This window comes from Emydura macquarii, unplaced genomic scaffold (genome assembly GCF_026122565.2).
Source record: "Emydura macquarii macquarii isolate MOO-44397 ecotype Brisbane River unplaced genomic scaffold, CSIRO-AGI_Emac_v2 contig_1644, whole genome shotgun sequence".
NCBI lineage: Eukaryota > Metazoa > Chordata > Testudines > Chelidae > Emydura > Emydura macquarii.
In genome coordinates this window covers 7,632,524-7,648,734 of record NW_027131781.1, presented here as the reverse complement: position 1 = coordinate 7,648,734, position 16,211 = coordinate 7,632,524, and the positions used below count along the sequence as shown (strand labels likewise).

The following is a 16,211-nucleotide window of genomic DNA, read 5'->3' as shown; positions in this document are numbered from 1 at the left end:
TACAGATGGAGAAAGATCCCAGGTTAAGATGCAGGGCAGTAGATGCTTCATATGAACATATGTCACCAGAATCTTAGCCTGTTTGGATCAGCTACTACAGTTCCTACCATGATCAAGACAAATTTTGTCTCAGACAATAGGAGACAGTTAGGACTGAGGAACCTTTATCTTTTCTCCATTGGGAGCAAAAGTCAACAAATCAGTCTCAGGAAACACGTATGTCAGCTTCCCCTCCTAGCAGATGGTGAAGGCATTGTTCAACAATGTAAATAGAGTCAGTTCTTCAGATATTGCATGTCCCCCCAGCTGTAAAGTCTGCTTCACTAAACCTTCACTGAGGGACTACAAACTACTTTTGTTTTCTTTACCTCTCAGGTAAGTACCAACCAGTGCTGCCTTACAGGACACTGTCTAATTCTACACAAAGGCTTTCTGCCACACACAAGGTGCAATTCTGTTCCTTCTTTCGTTTTATGTAGAACAGGGAGGCTGGATTATCCATTTGGATTAGGACTTCCTTTTAGGATGCCACCAGATCTTTTAAGGTCCTCAGAGCAATCATGACTACCCTCATTTCCACATTGAAAAGAAGATACTGCACCAGGAGAGAATAAGTGCCTTGGAAATGTAGCTCATCTACCTGAGTTATCTATTACAGGGACTACACTTTAGCTCAAATGAATTTGGATGTCCATATCCAAGTGCAGATTGTTCCTGGCCTGTCGGTAACCAAATAAAGTGTCTGTTACAAGCATAGGAAGGCTTCAGCACGCACTGGGGTAGTCTGGTAAACATGTGCAAAAGCAGCAGCAGCAGCATTGCAGTTAATGATACATTCATAGTTCTTGGTGATGCTGGCTAGCTCTGATAAATCCTTAATACCAAATCCTATCTGAAGTCAGAGCGGAAGAAGTATATACGTTACTTACACTCTCCTAACATTACTGGAGTCACAAATACAAAACATCACGCTAGGCTTCTTACTCACAAATTTACCATGAAAATGGTTCTACTGTAGAAGAATTCAATGAGTTTGATTTATTAAGTATCCAACCCATAATGGGAGAACAAAAAACTAAAATGTGGAGTAGTAGAAATATTGGAGGAAATCCAATCCATGAACCCGTGTCCTGGATTTAGCGGGAATCCCACTAGAAATTAATATCCCTTCTTAAAGAGATGCATACATTGTAACAGCTTTTAATATTAACTACTTGCCTCCTTACAGCATGTTTTAATAATTCTGAAGCTAGAAAAATCAAATGAACAGAATAAGTGTAAGTGATCAAATAGTAATAAGCCACTAGACCCACAATCAACTTCAGCCTGGAGTTGGTAAGAATCAAAACACAGTTGGTGCCCAGTATTTTGGATTGATTAATGATCCCAGATAAAAATCACATCACAATGAAGTTAAGATTGAGTGTATCTTTCTAAAGGGTAAAATACTTCATCAAGGTGTTGCAATTATCACCCAAAACATACATTACAAACCCAGGAAATTCAGAGTTAAGATTAACCTTCAGAGAAGGCCGTAAAATAATCAGACATTACAATTAGTGCATAACAGTTGTGATACCAGATTAGATTAAATTGATTTTAAAAGACTTTAGATTTTTTGGTCATTTTTTTCCTTTATAGTGCTATTCTCAATAAGCAGTATTGTAAGTGCAGTGATATACTGGGGGAGATCTGGATGTAAGAAGAGAATGGCACTGGGATAATTAGGAGATTCTCCTACTGGTTCTGGTTATTGTTGAGATGCTTTGGGTGTTCTACAGAGAACAGTGCTGCCTACCCTATTGTATAAATGACTAGATCTTGAGATTATATAAATCAACATACAAATTATTTTTGGAGAGAAGATTTTCATAGTCTTAGGTGTTTACAAACCCACTCAAATCAATCAATTTTTTCTCTTTAATTGGTAGAAATTTTAGATTTAAAAGCACAGTCTATAAAAACCTCCAGGTGGATAAAACTGCGGCAGTTACTTTCTGGAAGGTTCCCACTCTAACTATGAATGTGAAACACCTTCCACCATCACTCCCATTTTCACCCATTCCTAACTATGCGCAAGATTCAACTTCAGGCGAAGGCCAAGCATGGAAAATTTCAGGCTCAAAGGTGAAATCTGGTCTGGAAAGTTTGAGCAAACTGCATTCTACAAATACCCTGAAAATTCTAAGCTTCCATTTAAAATCAAACAAACATTCTCTTTTTCATTTATGAAGCTAGTCATTGTAGCTAGGTACATTAAAATGACAGAAACCTGGCACCTGCCAAACAAGAAATTCATCCATCAACTCTTCTTACCTTATTCACATGTGAAAGATATTGCCCAATTGGCAATATTTAAAATTATAACATTAAACACAGAATATTAAGCAATTTAAATGCATTAACACAGCCATTAGCAACAGTGAGGTTGGTCAGTTAATCACATGTAGTCAGTAAATGCAGAAACTACATTCTAATATCACTGTTTCTATTGCATATTTGCAGGGCAAGCCAGTTTTCTATACTTTTTAATAGGTATGTTTATGTTAATATGCTACTGTGCTATAAATTTTATATCATAATATACATGGTGTGTAAGAATTGCTGTTGGAATTTTACTTCTGCATTGCACAATTTTGATTGTAACTTTAATGTTGCATTATCACGTTTTCGTTTAAATAGGGAATTTATATGCTAATTTAACATTTTTTTTTAAAAGAAGGAATGTACCTTATTATGTTTCAGACATTAATTTTTAAACTCCACTTTCAGTAACATTATCAATTCCAATTTGGACCGATAAAAGTGCTACCCTACCAGCTGATCAGACCTACTTTAAAGGCCAAAAAGTGGAACATACATGTAACTTAGCATTAAGTTGATAGAAATGGCAGAATGAGATTTTTTGTTTATAATACCACAGTGCCTAGGAGTCTCAGTCATAGACCACAACCTCATTGTAGTAGGTGCTGTACAAACAAAACAAAAAGTGGACCTTGCACCAAAGAGCTTACATAGTTGTCCTTTTAAGTATCCTTGCATCAGTGTAAGTAAAGCACTAACAATCTAGTTGCGTCTTACGATGTTAGAATGACATTAAAAAGCATTACACCTTACACTTTAAGTGAAAATACTTTATTATGTTTTTATGCGAATCATCAATTTATTGTTAAATTTGCTAATATCCAGTAACTCACCCTCTCTCTGTCATATGTACCATGAATAAGTTTGGGACCATGAGACAACAGTACTTAAACACTGCTGCAGATTTGTCTTTTCAAAGTGTCAGTTGGCAGTCAGTTTAGCCTGCTTGGTCTCAGTAAACCGATAGGTCCAAAAGGAATGTACCTCTGAGCACGTACACTCTTCTTGTGGAAACATTCCATCACATACTAGTGTGAAGTCACTTCAAAACGTCAACAATAGCACTTCATTGCCTTACAGTAAATTCATGCTTTTACTGACTGTCTCAATGTGACTCAACAGTTTCAACAATGCAGCTGGGTTGTATGGGAAAAGGTTTCTTCTCTGTAACCTAGAAATTGCTTTTTGTAGTTCTTCCAAAAATTTCATTGACTTGAGAAGCATTCTTTCTACAGGCACAGGGCTATTTGGGGACATGTTACAGAGCATAAATGACGAGAGATTAGAACCTTTTTGTTTCAGGGGCAACGCTTCAGGTTCAAGTGTATGGGGTTTGTCATCAACATCCATACAAACAGCTTCCCTTATCTTTGTACTGCCTTGATTATTTAAAGGCATCTGCTTCATGTTCGCCAAACACTCCTTTCCCACTGATTCCGATTCAGAATCTTCTGAGCTGTCATAATTAACAAGGCTTTGAAGGCAATCCATTGCAGATGTGTTATCAGTCCATATTAATGAGTTAGACTTGTTGGATTTTACAAATTGGTTAACACCCTGCTGTTTCATGGGTACAGAAGGCTTCTGTGAAGAAGCCAAAGATACCACAGTGTGGTGTTCTGGATCACAACAAGCATTTTCCAAATTCAAATCTGTCAGACAAGGTTTTTTTGCTTGGTGGGGTGGGGTGACAAAAGAAACACACACACTTCTTTTAGATGCAATATCAAAGCAGTTAGAGATGTTGACAAAATTATGCCAGTCTTCTCTAAGAAGTTTTAAATATCTTACAAAGTACTCAAGGAAGCAGGTTTCTGATGAAATCAAAAAGTCAAGAACAACTGTGGAATCAAACGCAATGCTTTTTAGGAACAATAAAAAGATACAGTGAGGATTACAGCCACTCTCATGTGTCAGGCAGTTCCAGGTTCTCTCTTCTTCTGCAAGGCACAAGTTAACAGCAGCATCATGCCGTAACCTGAAAAGTTAGTCAAACACAGATTAAATGGAATACAATAGAACAGCTATTTAATATTGAATAATTTTCCATAAACATTCTTGCTTAACATTTTTAGTAACCTTAACTATAGAGGTAGCTGCAGTGTATGAGCAAATAGCTTGGGAATTTGCTCCCCTCCTTGGTCTGAAATATCATTAATTTGAGAACCTCCAGAACACGCTGCAAAACTCTTCTTCCTCCACCCCCCACTAGCACAAACCTTTGAAAATTGGGGTTGGCTAGAGGAAAGAATTGATCAAGTGGGAGGGCAATAAGATGTCTTAAAATGCCTGAAGCATTGGTGGTCAGTTATCTTAAATTAACTACTCCATTTAATATGCATTTACGAGTTACGTCAAAGGTGCGTCAAGCATGCCCATAGGTACCCTTTTCACATTTTTGTGAAAATACAAAAAAATATAATAAAGGTGACTTCATTTACAAGATGCTAAGCACTTCGGGGAAAAAAGTTATTTAGGTTCCTAAATATAGATTTAGGTGTCTGCCTTTAAGGCCAGCATTTTGAAACCTGGGTGCCTTAACATTTAACAGTAGACACTACTAGCAATAATGCAATCAAACAAGTTTGAAATTACAAAGCGATTCATTCAGTCAAGTGTCTTTTCATAAATTTGGGCTGCATCTCCCCTCCGCTGTACAGGAAGTTGAATGAAAATGAAATAAAAGGATTTGCATGATAAATTCATAATGCACAACAACGAGACATATTTTAGATATCAGTATTGCCACTTTTCAACAAGTTATGGGGATCCTGCCTAAGAAACCATTACTGTAAGGTGTGATAGAGGTTCACTTCAGCAATCCTCAGATTCAACTTCCACTCATTCTTAAAGTTTAATCATAACATGAAATCCTTTTCCAAAGAGTTGAGTGTTCACAAAACACACTCAAGTTTGCCTTTCAGTCTACATCTGACCATCATTCAAATTCTGTGAAGTCTGCTACTGTGAATTAGAGGTTAGGATTGAGCCCATAATAGAAAAATTACCATGAATACCACTTACATTGATTTAAATTGGTTTTGGATCAGTGTAAGGTGCCCAATGACTTCCAACTACTTTTGAAGTCAATGGAAATCATATCAAGTCCTACAAAATAGTTCAATAAATCCATTAAGAGATTGTTAGAAATTTATTTTTTGTGTTATTTCTTGATGTAATGGTCATATAAAATACTGCTATATGAAATAAAAATACTGCTATTATGAATCATATGATCTAATATAAACATTTTGTCTTCAAAGATCTAACAAAGAAAATATATATACCAACCTATCAAACTTTAAATAAATTGTTAACAATGATTTAGCAGCTTCCAGCATGTCATCATCTTGTTCTATAAATACCATGGAAAGCCATGCACAAGGGTGTACATTTGGGTGAAAATGTGGAGAAGACTTCTGATGTTTCTTCAAGAATATCAATAAGTGGGACATGAAACTCTGCAAGTCTGCTAAAAATAGAGAGCGTAGCTGTGAAAATTTGCTTCAAGTTTTTCATATTAAAAAGCCAAACACACACTTCCTTGAAAAAGTGGATAACATGGAACCCAGTTGTCCAAGCACAAATCCCTGAGCTCAATTAAATTAGCATTTCACTGACAAATGACTTGCAGAATGATACCATTTTTGGAGTAAAAAATTAAAGCAATTGGAAGCAGTTTGCAAAGAGCCATCAGCAGAATCATTTCACGCAAATGCAACATAAAATGCTATTTTCTGCACATATAAACATTTTATATGTAAAAATTCTTAAAATATTAAACTGGATAAGTCTAATGCAAAAGACAGATTTCACTGGTCAAATGCAGGACTGCTTCCAAAAGAGTTAGCATTGAAGGACACACGCAAGTATATTATTTGAAGAATGGGATTCTTAGGCTCTTCTCACTCGAAACCACAGAAAGATCAACTTTATGGCTGTGGAATGGGATGGGGTCAGCCCCCTCTTTCCCAGATTTATGGCAGAACAAACAAGATTACATCTCCAAAACCTGCTGGTTTCAAGAGATCTGTAAAAGAAATCCAAGGCTGTCTACACAGTTGCCCTGGGTGTCTGACTCTTCTTTGACTCTCTGATTGCATGTCTTCATTAGCATTTGCTGGAGGCCAGGGCCAACATAGAGAGGGGTGAGATATAATCCCACCTCATGCCACAGATGGAATGATCTGATAAAGCCACCTTTATGAAATTTATGCCTCTTGATCCCTCCCATGAAAACGAATAATCTAGTACAGTGTTAAGACTAAGACCCATATAGTCTAATTATTCTGCATCAATGAATTGCAGAATGAGAGCCTAAACTTTAGCAGGAAATATAAATGTATGAAACTGGTAACACAACCATAGTAAAACCTACTCTGACAAACAAACAAACACAAACAAACAAAAATACACCTTCAAAGATTACATCGGTTCTCATATGTATGTAGGTGGATTGCTGTGATTGAACATAAATGCTGAGACAAATCAAACCTTGCCAGACAATTTAATTATTCAGTATGTTTATAAAATTCTCCTGCAAGGCTTCATTCTGGATTGCAACACCCCTTAATTTTAAATACTACCTCTACACTGCATGTCAGCAGCACCTGCATTGCCACATACCCCTGAGGATACAAGAGGAAACAGATTCTCCCAAGACTACAGTGCCATTTTAATGCTGTGGCCAGCTCCTGAAAAACAACCCTGTCTGTACCATATATACCCTTCCTCAGACGAGAGATTTACCCCTGCAATATTCCATCCAGTGCATAGTAAAAGTTCCGCAAATGCGAATTTTGGGCCCCTGATTTTCCAGACAATAAGTGATCAGTACTTTAAAAAATAATGGCAACTTAGATCCCTATCAGAAGGTGTTTCTTAAATAACTGTTATCATATTGGAAATGCTCCATGGATTGAATGATATGGCCTTGCCATTAGTCTGAATGGAAGCTAATGCTGTAGCAAGGTTTGCTGAAACATGGGAATCAATTTTGTTGTTTAAAAAAAAAAAAAAAGCACGTCGCTCACTTTAAAATTAGACATGTAAAGACTTGCCTTGCTACTCAGCAAAAGAATATGAACATTCAATAATCATACATGCTCATGTATTTTTCAGAATAATATCAAGGATCATTCGTTTTTTTTTCTGTAGAACTAGGACACCTGATAATTACCACCAAGAGTTAATTTAACCACAATCAACCAGCCATTTGTGCCTAATTTGTGTTCTTAACATTCAGTTCACTTAAAATTAAGTGAAGTCATTACTCTAACATTTTAATAGTGTTTTAATCTACTTGGGCACAGCCTTTGTACCTTCCCTAGGTTGAGCTCATTGCACATCCCAGCAGCTCACTGGTCCCCTTCATTCCTCCCACAAGCTTCCTGGGTCCCAGCCTTCCATGCCCCTCTATTTCAGGGAGTCCATGCATCTTCCCCCAAATATCCCTCCAGCAGGGGTTCTGTGTGCCCCCCATTCCTTTCTCATCGCATATCAGGGTCCCCCATTTTCTTCCCTATGCCAGTGGTCTATGTGCACTCCCATTCCCACTCCACCCCACCAATAACAGAGGCTGTGTGGCTGAATGTGCATTCCTATTTCCCTCCCTCCCCCCCATAACAGAAGTTGTGAGTATCACCCTTTCCTACTCTTCCCCCCATGGCAACGGCTCTGTGTGCCCCCTTTGTCAAGACCCACATTTTCCCCACCAGGCCAGAGTTTCTGTTCCCCCCTCTTGCCCCACTCCCTCCATACATGGGGTCACATTCTCTGCATCATGCCACGAGTTGTTCCCACAACACCTCGGACCCCATTCTCTGCATCATGCCAGCAGCTGTATCACTCCGCCTTCACCTTCCCGGAAGTACCTTGCTTCCCCACAGCTGAAAGGGAAGGGGCGGATAGCTGGTGCCTTCTCAACCTCACCTGGAGCAGGCACTGAGGAGGCAGGATGTCAGGAAGGAAGGAAGGACTCGTTTCTCGTTGGCTGCCCTGTGGCTAAGTATTTACTCTAGGGCTCCCAACAGGGAGAGCAATTATTTCTTATCTGCCATTCAGGGTGTCAACATATTATACTTTTTAGGGAGGATGAATAGGGGTACCGTTATGCTACAAAGTACAGGTGACAGTAGCTCCATGTGTTCCCATATTCCTTCTATCAATGTTTTGATTGTCCCTAAAATCAATAGGGGTTCTGGCCACTAATGCCTAGAAATTCCCTGAAATTCCGGAATTGATTAGATGTGGCATTCAGAAGTTATTGTACTATATTGTACATATAAACAGAGAAATGCTGTCAAGTTGCGTGTAAGGCTTAGCAAGCTCAGCCAACAATCTTAATTTGCGTAGATCAATTGTAAGCTTTAGAATGCATGCTGCTTAATACATTTAAGCAGAACAAAGCACAGGGCATTACCTTTTATTTCAGCTGCTTTAGTAGAGTTCTGAATCTTGATCTCTAAAGCTTTAAGTAAAACCAAACTTAAGGCTCTGAGGATTACTTCGTCAGGATCACTGTGGATGCCATCTTCAGGCTGAGCTTCACTGCCTCCAAAATAGCTGGCTTTTTCATAAACAGGTATTTGATTCAGCCACCCCAAATTTACAGCTTGCAAAACAGCATTAGCTAGTGCTAACATATCCTTATCAAAATAAGGATCCGGTAGGGATAAAGTGGGTAATGATCCACTTATGAAATCTTCACCAGCTTTATAAAGGATACACTTTTTAAGGAGCATAATGGACTTCTTCTTGATTAAATAATGAACTGATGAGCAAGTGAGGTCCAAGATGTAAGAAGCATTTAAAAATAAAGTTCTTTGGCATATACAATGTAACTCTAGCTGGATTCTTGAGGCCACAAGAATTTCAAGAAAGTCTATGAATCCGATCAAGTTGTTTGAAGCTTTAGAATACTGTGCAGTATCATGGCAGCTGATAAAATCATGAGACAATATGGAATTGTAAAATCCTTCAAGTACAGTGTCAAGAGGAGTGAAAACCATCTTCAGTATATCTATAATAACAAAATAATGTTAAGCAGGGTTGAAGTGGAGTTCCTAAAGTACAATTCAATTAACCAGATAATTTAAAACAACTTTTCACCACCTAAACAGAATCAGCAAAAAGGAGATCATGATAATCTCTCAAATTCATTGTGTTTTGAGAGCACTATATTTTAATTTTTAATACTTCTTTTCATTATGACTAAGAAAATAAGCCATTGCCATTAGTATTTTAAGACAGGATGATTGCTCTGTAAGGATAATAAGTAGCCTTCCTCCCCCTAGTGGATACTTGAATATTCATATAAAAAATTCTTACACATACCTGCTTTGTGCAAATCTTTATCTTTCAAAATGTCTCTAATAATAGCTCTAAGAATCCATAGACATTCTGCTACTTGATCACTCTTAGGGAATTCTGTTAGAGTCTTCAAACAAGAAGTGAGCCAGGTGACATTAAATGTATTCTAAAAAATAAGTTTAAAAAAATCATTACTTTTTTTTAAAGTTATAACTGTTGTGCATAGTAAGTTAACACATTGATACAACCATCTAAATGTCACTTCTTTTAAATGTAAGCGTAAGGGTGAACAATGAGACAGACAGAATAGACTCTCACTGCTTGGCACTTCTAAAGTACCTATCACTCTTTACAAACATTAAGTGCACAACAGCAATTTGGTAAGCAAAAAAACCCTCCTCATTTTATAAATGCGAAAAACGAGGCCTGGAGAAGTTCCGTAACTTGTCCAAAGTCCCACAAAAGGACTGTGGCAGAGGCAAGAACTAAACGCATAGCTCCCACGTTTCTTGTTTGTAGAGACTGGCATTAGCACAGGTGTGGGGAATGGTTTGCAAGAAAAGACAACCATTCAACTCTATTTTGTACATGTGTAAGTGATTTTCTTAATAGTGAATTAAGTAGTAACACATCAGACAAAAAACCGAATTAATGGGTTTCATCATTAAGACCCCTCTGCAGGAAACATTAAAAAAATATGTTTCTGAAAGACAATACCATCCAAAGAACTTGCTATAGGGCCTACGGTATGTGATCACTAAGTAAACAGGATAGTTGAAGTTGTGCGAGTCCCAGGATATTAGAGAGAAAAGGTGGGTCAGGGAATATATTTTATTGGACCAATTTCTGTTTGTCTCTCTCACCAACAGAAGCTGGTCCAATAAAAGATATTAGGACCAACTTCCGTTGGTGAGAGAGAGAAAGGGAAGTCGGTCCAATAAAATATATTCCCTCACTCACCTCATCTCATTAAGTAAACGGTAAGTTTTGGTAACGGACAACACAAAATGGAAAAGTATTCGATTAGTTATAAATAGGCTGGTGTCTATTTTTGTCTGCTGAAGGACTTAGTAGATTTCAAATAAATGTAAATGCAGTGAGATTTATAAAGTTCAGCAAGCTGCACAATTAATATTCTACAATGCAAGCTGCCTAAAGAGACTATCTTTGGGACACAAAATAAAAATATTAAAAAGCGTTTTATTTTAAAACAAAAACCACATGCTTGATATATTTACATTAAAAGAAATATTCATGCTCACCTTCAGAACGTTGCTCCCGCCTACGTTTCTGACCTCACTACTTCCTACACATTCTCCTGATCCCTGCCAGGGCCGCTAACTGCTCCCTTTGTCTCCCTTGCCCCTCCGTGTCCTCTTTGGTTATGTCTATACTGCAAGTTGCAATTTTTAGTGCACTAGCTCGAGCCCCACTAGCTCTTTTCCAGTTGCAGTGTAGACATACCCTTTCACGCCCCTCCTATCATACTTGAAATAGTCTCGGGAAACATTCACCAAGCATCTTCTCTTTCCTTCAGCAAATCACTCCTCAAATATACCCCCTCAGTATGGCTCACCCACAGATAGTAAAAATAATACTACCTGTTTCTGAAAATGGCTTTGAAAATAACCGTGTTCCCAGAGTTGAGAAAGAGCAGGATTTAGAAGCAGGAGGCCACTGTGGGATGTGCTCATGGCACACTGCAAAGCAGTTACACTAGCAACTACACAGATCCATTGTCTAAAATCCCTTAGACATAGGCGTTACATATCTGAGGCAGCAGATGAAGGAAGGGAGCAGCTCTGTTATTGCGCTATAGTCTGATGGGCATGGAAGATTTCCAACATCTCCTCCCACCAACAGGCACTGCCGGTTTAGGCAGGCTTTGCTCTAGAGAGAAAATGTAACAGTCACTGAAAATTTTACAGTGTGACTGCTCTGTGCAATTTAACTATTGTAGAGGGCCAGCTATAGTTATATGGAACAACTGGAAGGAAAACTGGAAGGAATTATCCACCAAGTACTCATTTTTACTTTGATAGCTTACATACAAATTCAAGCTGATGCACTCACCTCTTTCTTTAGTTGGAAATATACAAGGGAAGCTATACTTTTTGAAGCCATGTGAGATACCAGTTTATCAGAACTGTTGCATAGACAAATCTGCAGACATGTTAAAAAACAAACAAACAAACAAAAAAAAACTGTCAGTTACACTTACTTTTTCCTTTTTGTAATGAAATGTTTTGAAAATATTTATAAAAGCTTACTAATTTTGAATCAATTTTTGTCTCTTTCAAAAGAATTGTAATTATGTCAAGGTACTTCTGTCTTATGCTGACTTCAGTTTCCTGGGACTGTACTTTGACAACCATCATCTTGATCAAGGTTAACTGGAGCAGCATTATTTCCCGTGAGCAGAACACTGAAGAGTTCGTGTTTGATAAATCTGATAGCTTTGTATCAGTCACAAGGGCAACAGCATCTGAAACAGCAGAGTCTTGATGGCTCCAAGTGCTACAGTTAGGAGATTCTAGGCACATTTGATTGTGTGACACATTACCTCTTGCAGATGAATCTTTTGGCGAAACATGCAGATTGAGGAAAGAGGCATAATCATGGCTGTTCTTTGCTAACAGAGTGCCTACCAGCACATCCTTATGCAGCTGCTGGAGAATAAGACACAGATCTTCCATTTTGGGAAAAATTTTATGTTTTGGTGAATGCCTTATGCCTTCACTTATTACTTGTGAGCATTCTGGATCATGTTTGAAGTTACTTCTATCCAACAAAAGAAATGGATTTGTAGCTTTATAAAGGCATTTCTTCTAGGGTATCTAGGAAAAAAATAATGAGATTACATAATTTTTGCTATTAAATGTAATAGATTAGCAGAATGATACAGCTGAACTTGGATCATTTACCAGTCGCCATAGTTAAAATGAATACTACTGTTAAACATATTTGAAAGAAACAATGGGTATTTTTTAAATGGCAAGGATGATAATTGACACCCACGTAAAACATTTCATCCAAACATCCCAAAGCACGAACTTTATCATACCGCATATCCAGACATCTTGCCAACCTCTGAAATGAAGCCATTTGGACGGCACCATGCAGGACTGAGTGCATAGCAATACTTCTGAAATGAGGCAGAAAGTGAAAAATAGTGTAACCAACTGAGAATTCAGAGGAATTTTAGGCAGGCAGAGTGAAGTTATTGAGTCAATTTGGCCAGGCTATGAAAAAATACCATATGTCACCATGCATCACACCATGTCATTCTGAATGCCCACAAACGATCAAGACCTCACACTTAAAGTCTCATGTGAAAAAAGCTCCAGCAACACACAATGCCTCCTAACAGTATGCTGGGCACTGATTCAGCCTGGAGGGAACAGTGATATTTACTGCACTGCCAGCACCCTTTCCTACAGAATCCTGGATTTTGCCATCTATGAATAACTTTTTTTTTTTTTAAAAGAACTGAATAAAAATGCATAGCCAGTATGTCTTGTTGTTTGTCCACAGGAGAAAATGTACACAATCTTCTTTTCAAAACTTACATTCCATGGATGTTCAACCATAGCTTGTTTTGATTAAACAGACAATTTTGCACATTTTTTTTACTGCTACAGACAGCTCAATAACTGAACTACTTCCATTTTAAAGCCATTCATTGTACTAAATTTTAAACAGCATGGTTGGTGGATGAGCAAAACTCAAAAGAATAAATGAATATTGGATTTTCATATTGGATTTTAACTAAAGAAAATAAGGCCCCAATTCTGTAAATGGATCATTGTGAGCACATCCTTGAACCAACACAGAGTCCCAACGAAGTCACATCATACTATACATCAGCATGAAGATTGGCCTGCATGAATCTGTTTGCAGGATCAAAGCTTCAAACTTCAGTTTATTAAAAGTACTTGCTGATAACTGTGTAACTCTTTGCAGGATTGGCACCAAAATATTTTTAAATGGCCAAACATTAAAAGCATCACCAAAGAGTTATACTAAAAACAAGCTATCTTACCTGTTCTTATGACACAGATTCCTCTGGGGTTCAGAGATATTAGTGAGGGCAGGATTCAAATGCTTGCTGGAACTGATGAAGACAAACAGGAAGGCAGGTTATCAGAAAAGGCATTTTGATCTGAAACAAAAAAGAACATTAGGGATACACTATTCTTTTTACAGAATAACAATATAAAACACTGGTTTCTTACATGGGGCTTCTGATTCCTTTTTATGTCGCCCTAAAGTGAGTCTGAAGAGGACAGGGCTAAAGATTTGCACTCTTAAAAAATGGAGATTAATGACTAAATAGCTCACTCAATTGCACATGGGCTCAATGGGAGTAACATGCACATACTAAAAAGCAGAACTGGGCCCTTACACAAGTTCTGTTTTATTCTGTTTATTAAAGTAATTGCATGAATTAATATCTACCTTTTCAAAAGTGGTCTCTAATTTTGGGTGTCAAAGCCTGATTCTAGAGGTGCTGAACTTCCTCCAACTGAAGTCACTGGAAACCACACATGCTCATTACTTCAGAAGATCAGGCTCTTAATGCCTGCAACTGAGGCATGGAAAACAAGGGATTGGGGAAGGAATCATGGCGGACAGTTGAGTAGAGGTCAACAAGTTTTGAGGAACATTATAAACTACGAAAGTGAATGGCTAGTCAGTGTCTCCACAATATCCCTAAAATGGAATTATAAAGTCAGTATATGTTTTCAGGGTGGAGTATTTCATACTATATACAGAAATCCATTGCTCATTTGAGAACCTCTGATATTGAAACAGTTTTACTTTCAAAGGACATTATCTTCTACATTCTCAGACTGCATTTCAAGTAACAAGTGATTTTTTTTGGTTATAGTTGACACACATCTAGATGACATATCATGACTCACAAATGAGTGAAGTAACCAAGGAAGCATGTGTTTCTCACAAATCATGACTAAAGAAAAATCCTGTCAAATCACGATCTTTGTTTTGTCCTTCATTGGAATATGATCTATTAAATATTACTGAATGAAAAGTTTTTCTCCTTACTGCTATCTTCAAAAACAGAAAACAATGGTGGATGCAACAATGATGCATGAAATATGGGGTTTGAGCATGCTCAAGTTTCGCTGTCAAGCAGTCACGGCAGATCCACACATCAGATGTAAATGAACTATACGCTGGCTCACTTAATTTTGTAATTGGCTACAGAATTGTACTTCAGATTCTAGATTTGCCTTTAAAACTGTTAAATTTCGAGCCTCTGTGTGGGAATAAGTGTTTTCCAACGTAAATCAGAGAGCTTCCTTCTGGCCTGTTAACAACTAGGAAGTGTGCACCATCTGCTATCTTGATTGTCTGTGGTGTTGTTATAGACAGGTTGATCCCAGGCACAAGGTGGGTGAGGTAATATTTTTTTATTTGGAACAACTTCTGTTGGTGAAAAAAAGAAACTTCCATATTTACACAGCTTTTTCCAGGTCTGGGAAACCAGTGCTAAAGCTGGTCTCTTTTACCAACAGAAGTTGGTCCAATTTAAACAGTATTACCTCACCCGGCTTCTATCTCCATTATTGACTCCGAAACCTAGTTACAACCATTTAACATGTCAACATTTAACTCTTTCACTGCTGGTCATTATAGTAGACACACCCAGCCAATGTCCTGGCTGAAGAGAGCAGTAATTACTGGAGTACAGTCGGGAAGGTAACCCCTGTGGGGAGCGATGCTCCCACCCAAAAAACTGCAGTAATCAACCCTGTACCATGTGGGGGATAGGAAAGAGCAGAGCAGAGCAGAGCAGAGCCCCCTCCCCACTGCCAGGTGTCTGCCACCCGCTAAAACACCACCGTTTTGACCTGCTACTGTCACACCTGGGCGCGGAGTCCTCAGGAGCGATCAAAAGGCGGAAGCACGCCTCGCTCCGTCGGCCTCGCGCGTTCGTGACGGCGCGTTTCTCAAAAGCTGCCCCTCCCCCAACTTTCCTCATCTCTCACTACCCTCCCCCTTCGCCCCTCTCAGCCACAACACCCCTCCCCCATCGCCTTCAGGCTTCCCTCAGCCCAACTCCTCTCATCCCCCACCCCACCCCACCCCCAAGACCGAGCCTTACCCGCCCGAGTCCACACCCGTCAGCCCAACCCCCTCCTCAGCATCAGCCCGACCCCTCACCTAGCAGCCCAAGGCCCCGCTCTTAGCCCGCACCGCGCTGTGTACACAGTGTAAGTCCCCCGCCCCGCCCAACGCTGCTAGGCAACCACCTCACTTCACCCGCCCCCTGGAGACGGGGCGCGGTAGGGCCCACTTCTCCCAGGAAGAGCGGCTCGAGCGCAACCAGCCCTTACCGTTAGCTGTCGCAACACCCCCACCCGGCTTTACGGCACGGGGAGGGGAGAGGGGCGGAGTCACCCAAACCCCGCCGCCCAATCCGGCGCGGCGGTGGTTTACGGCTCGGGGCGGGACTACGGCTGCGGTAGCTGATTGGCTGCGGTGGGGGTCAGTCCCTGCCCAGTGACCCT

At 39.2% G+C, this 16,211-nt stretch overlaps 1 protein-coding gene across 2 annotated transcripts; it reads right to left on the bottom strand.

The window, feature by feature from the left end:
- Nucleotides 1-2,674: 2,674 nt before the first annotated feature.
- On the bottom strand, nucleotides 2,675-16,003 carry LINS1 (lines homolog 1). Of its 2 annotated transcripts, none has more exons than XM_067556097.1 (9): nucleotides 15,954-16,003; nucleotides 13,718-13,837; nucleotides 12,740-12,820; nucleotides 11,946-12,512; nucleotides 11,749-11,838; nucleotides 9,700-9,841; nucleotides 8,786-9,385; nucleotides 5,656-5,836; nucleotides 2,675-4,342 (listed from the first exon to the last, which is right to left on the bottom strand). In XM_067556097.1, the coding sequence occupies exons 4-9, from the start codon at nucleotides 12,369-12,371 to the stop codon at nucleotides 3,439-3,441; spliced, it is 2,343 nt and encodes a 780-aa protein (XP_067412198.1). In that variant the 5' UTR covers nucleotides 12,372-12,512; nucleotides 12,740-12,820; nucleotides 13,718-13,837; nucleotides 15,954-16,003; the 3' UTR covers nucleotides 2,675-3,438. The 2 variants fall into 2 exon arrangements, with proteins under 2 accessions (XP_067412198.1, XP_067412197.1); XM_067556096.1 differs by lacking the exon at nucleotides 15,954-16,003 and adding an exon at nucleotides 15,567-15,668.
- Nucleotides 16,004-16,211: the final 208 nt, after the last annotated feature.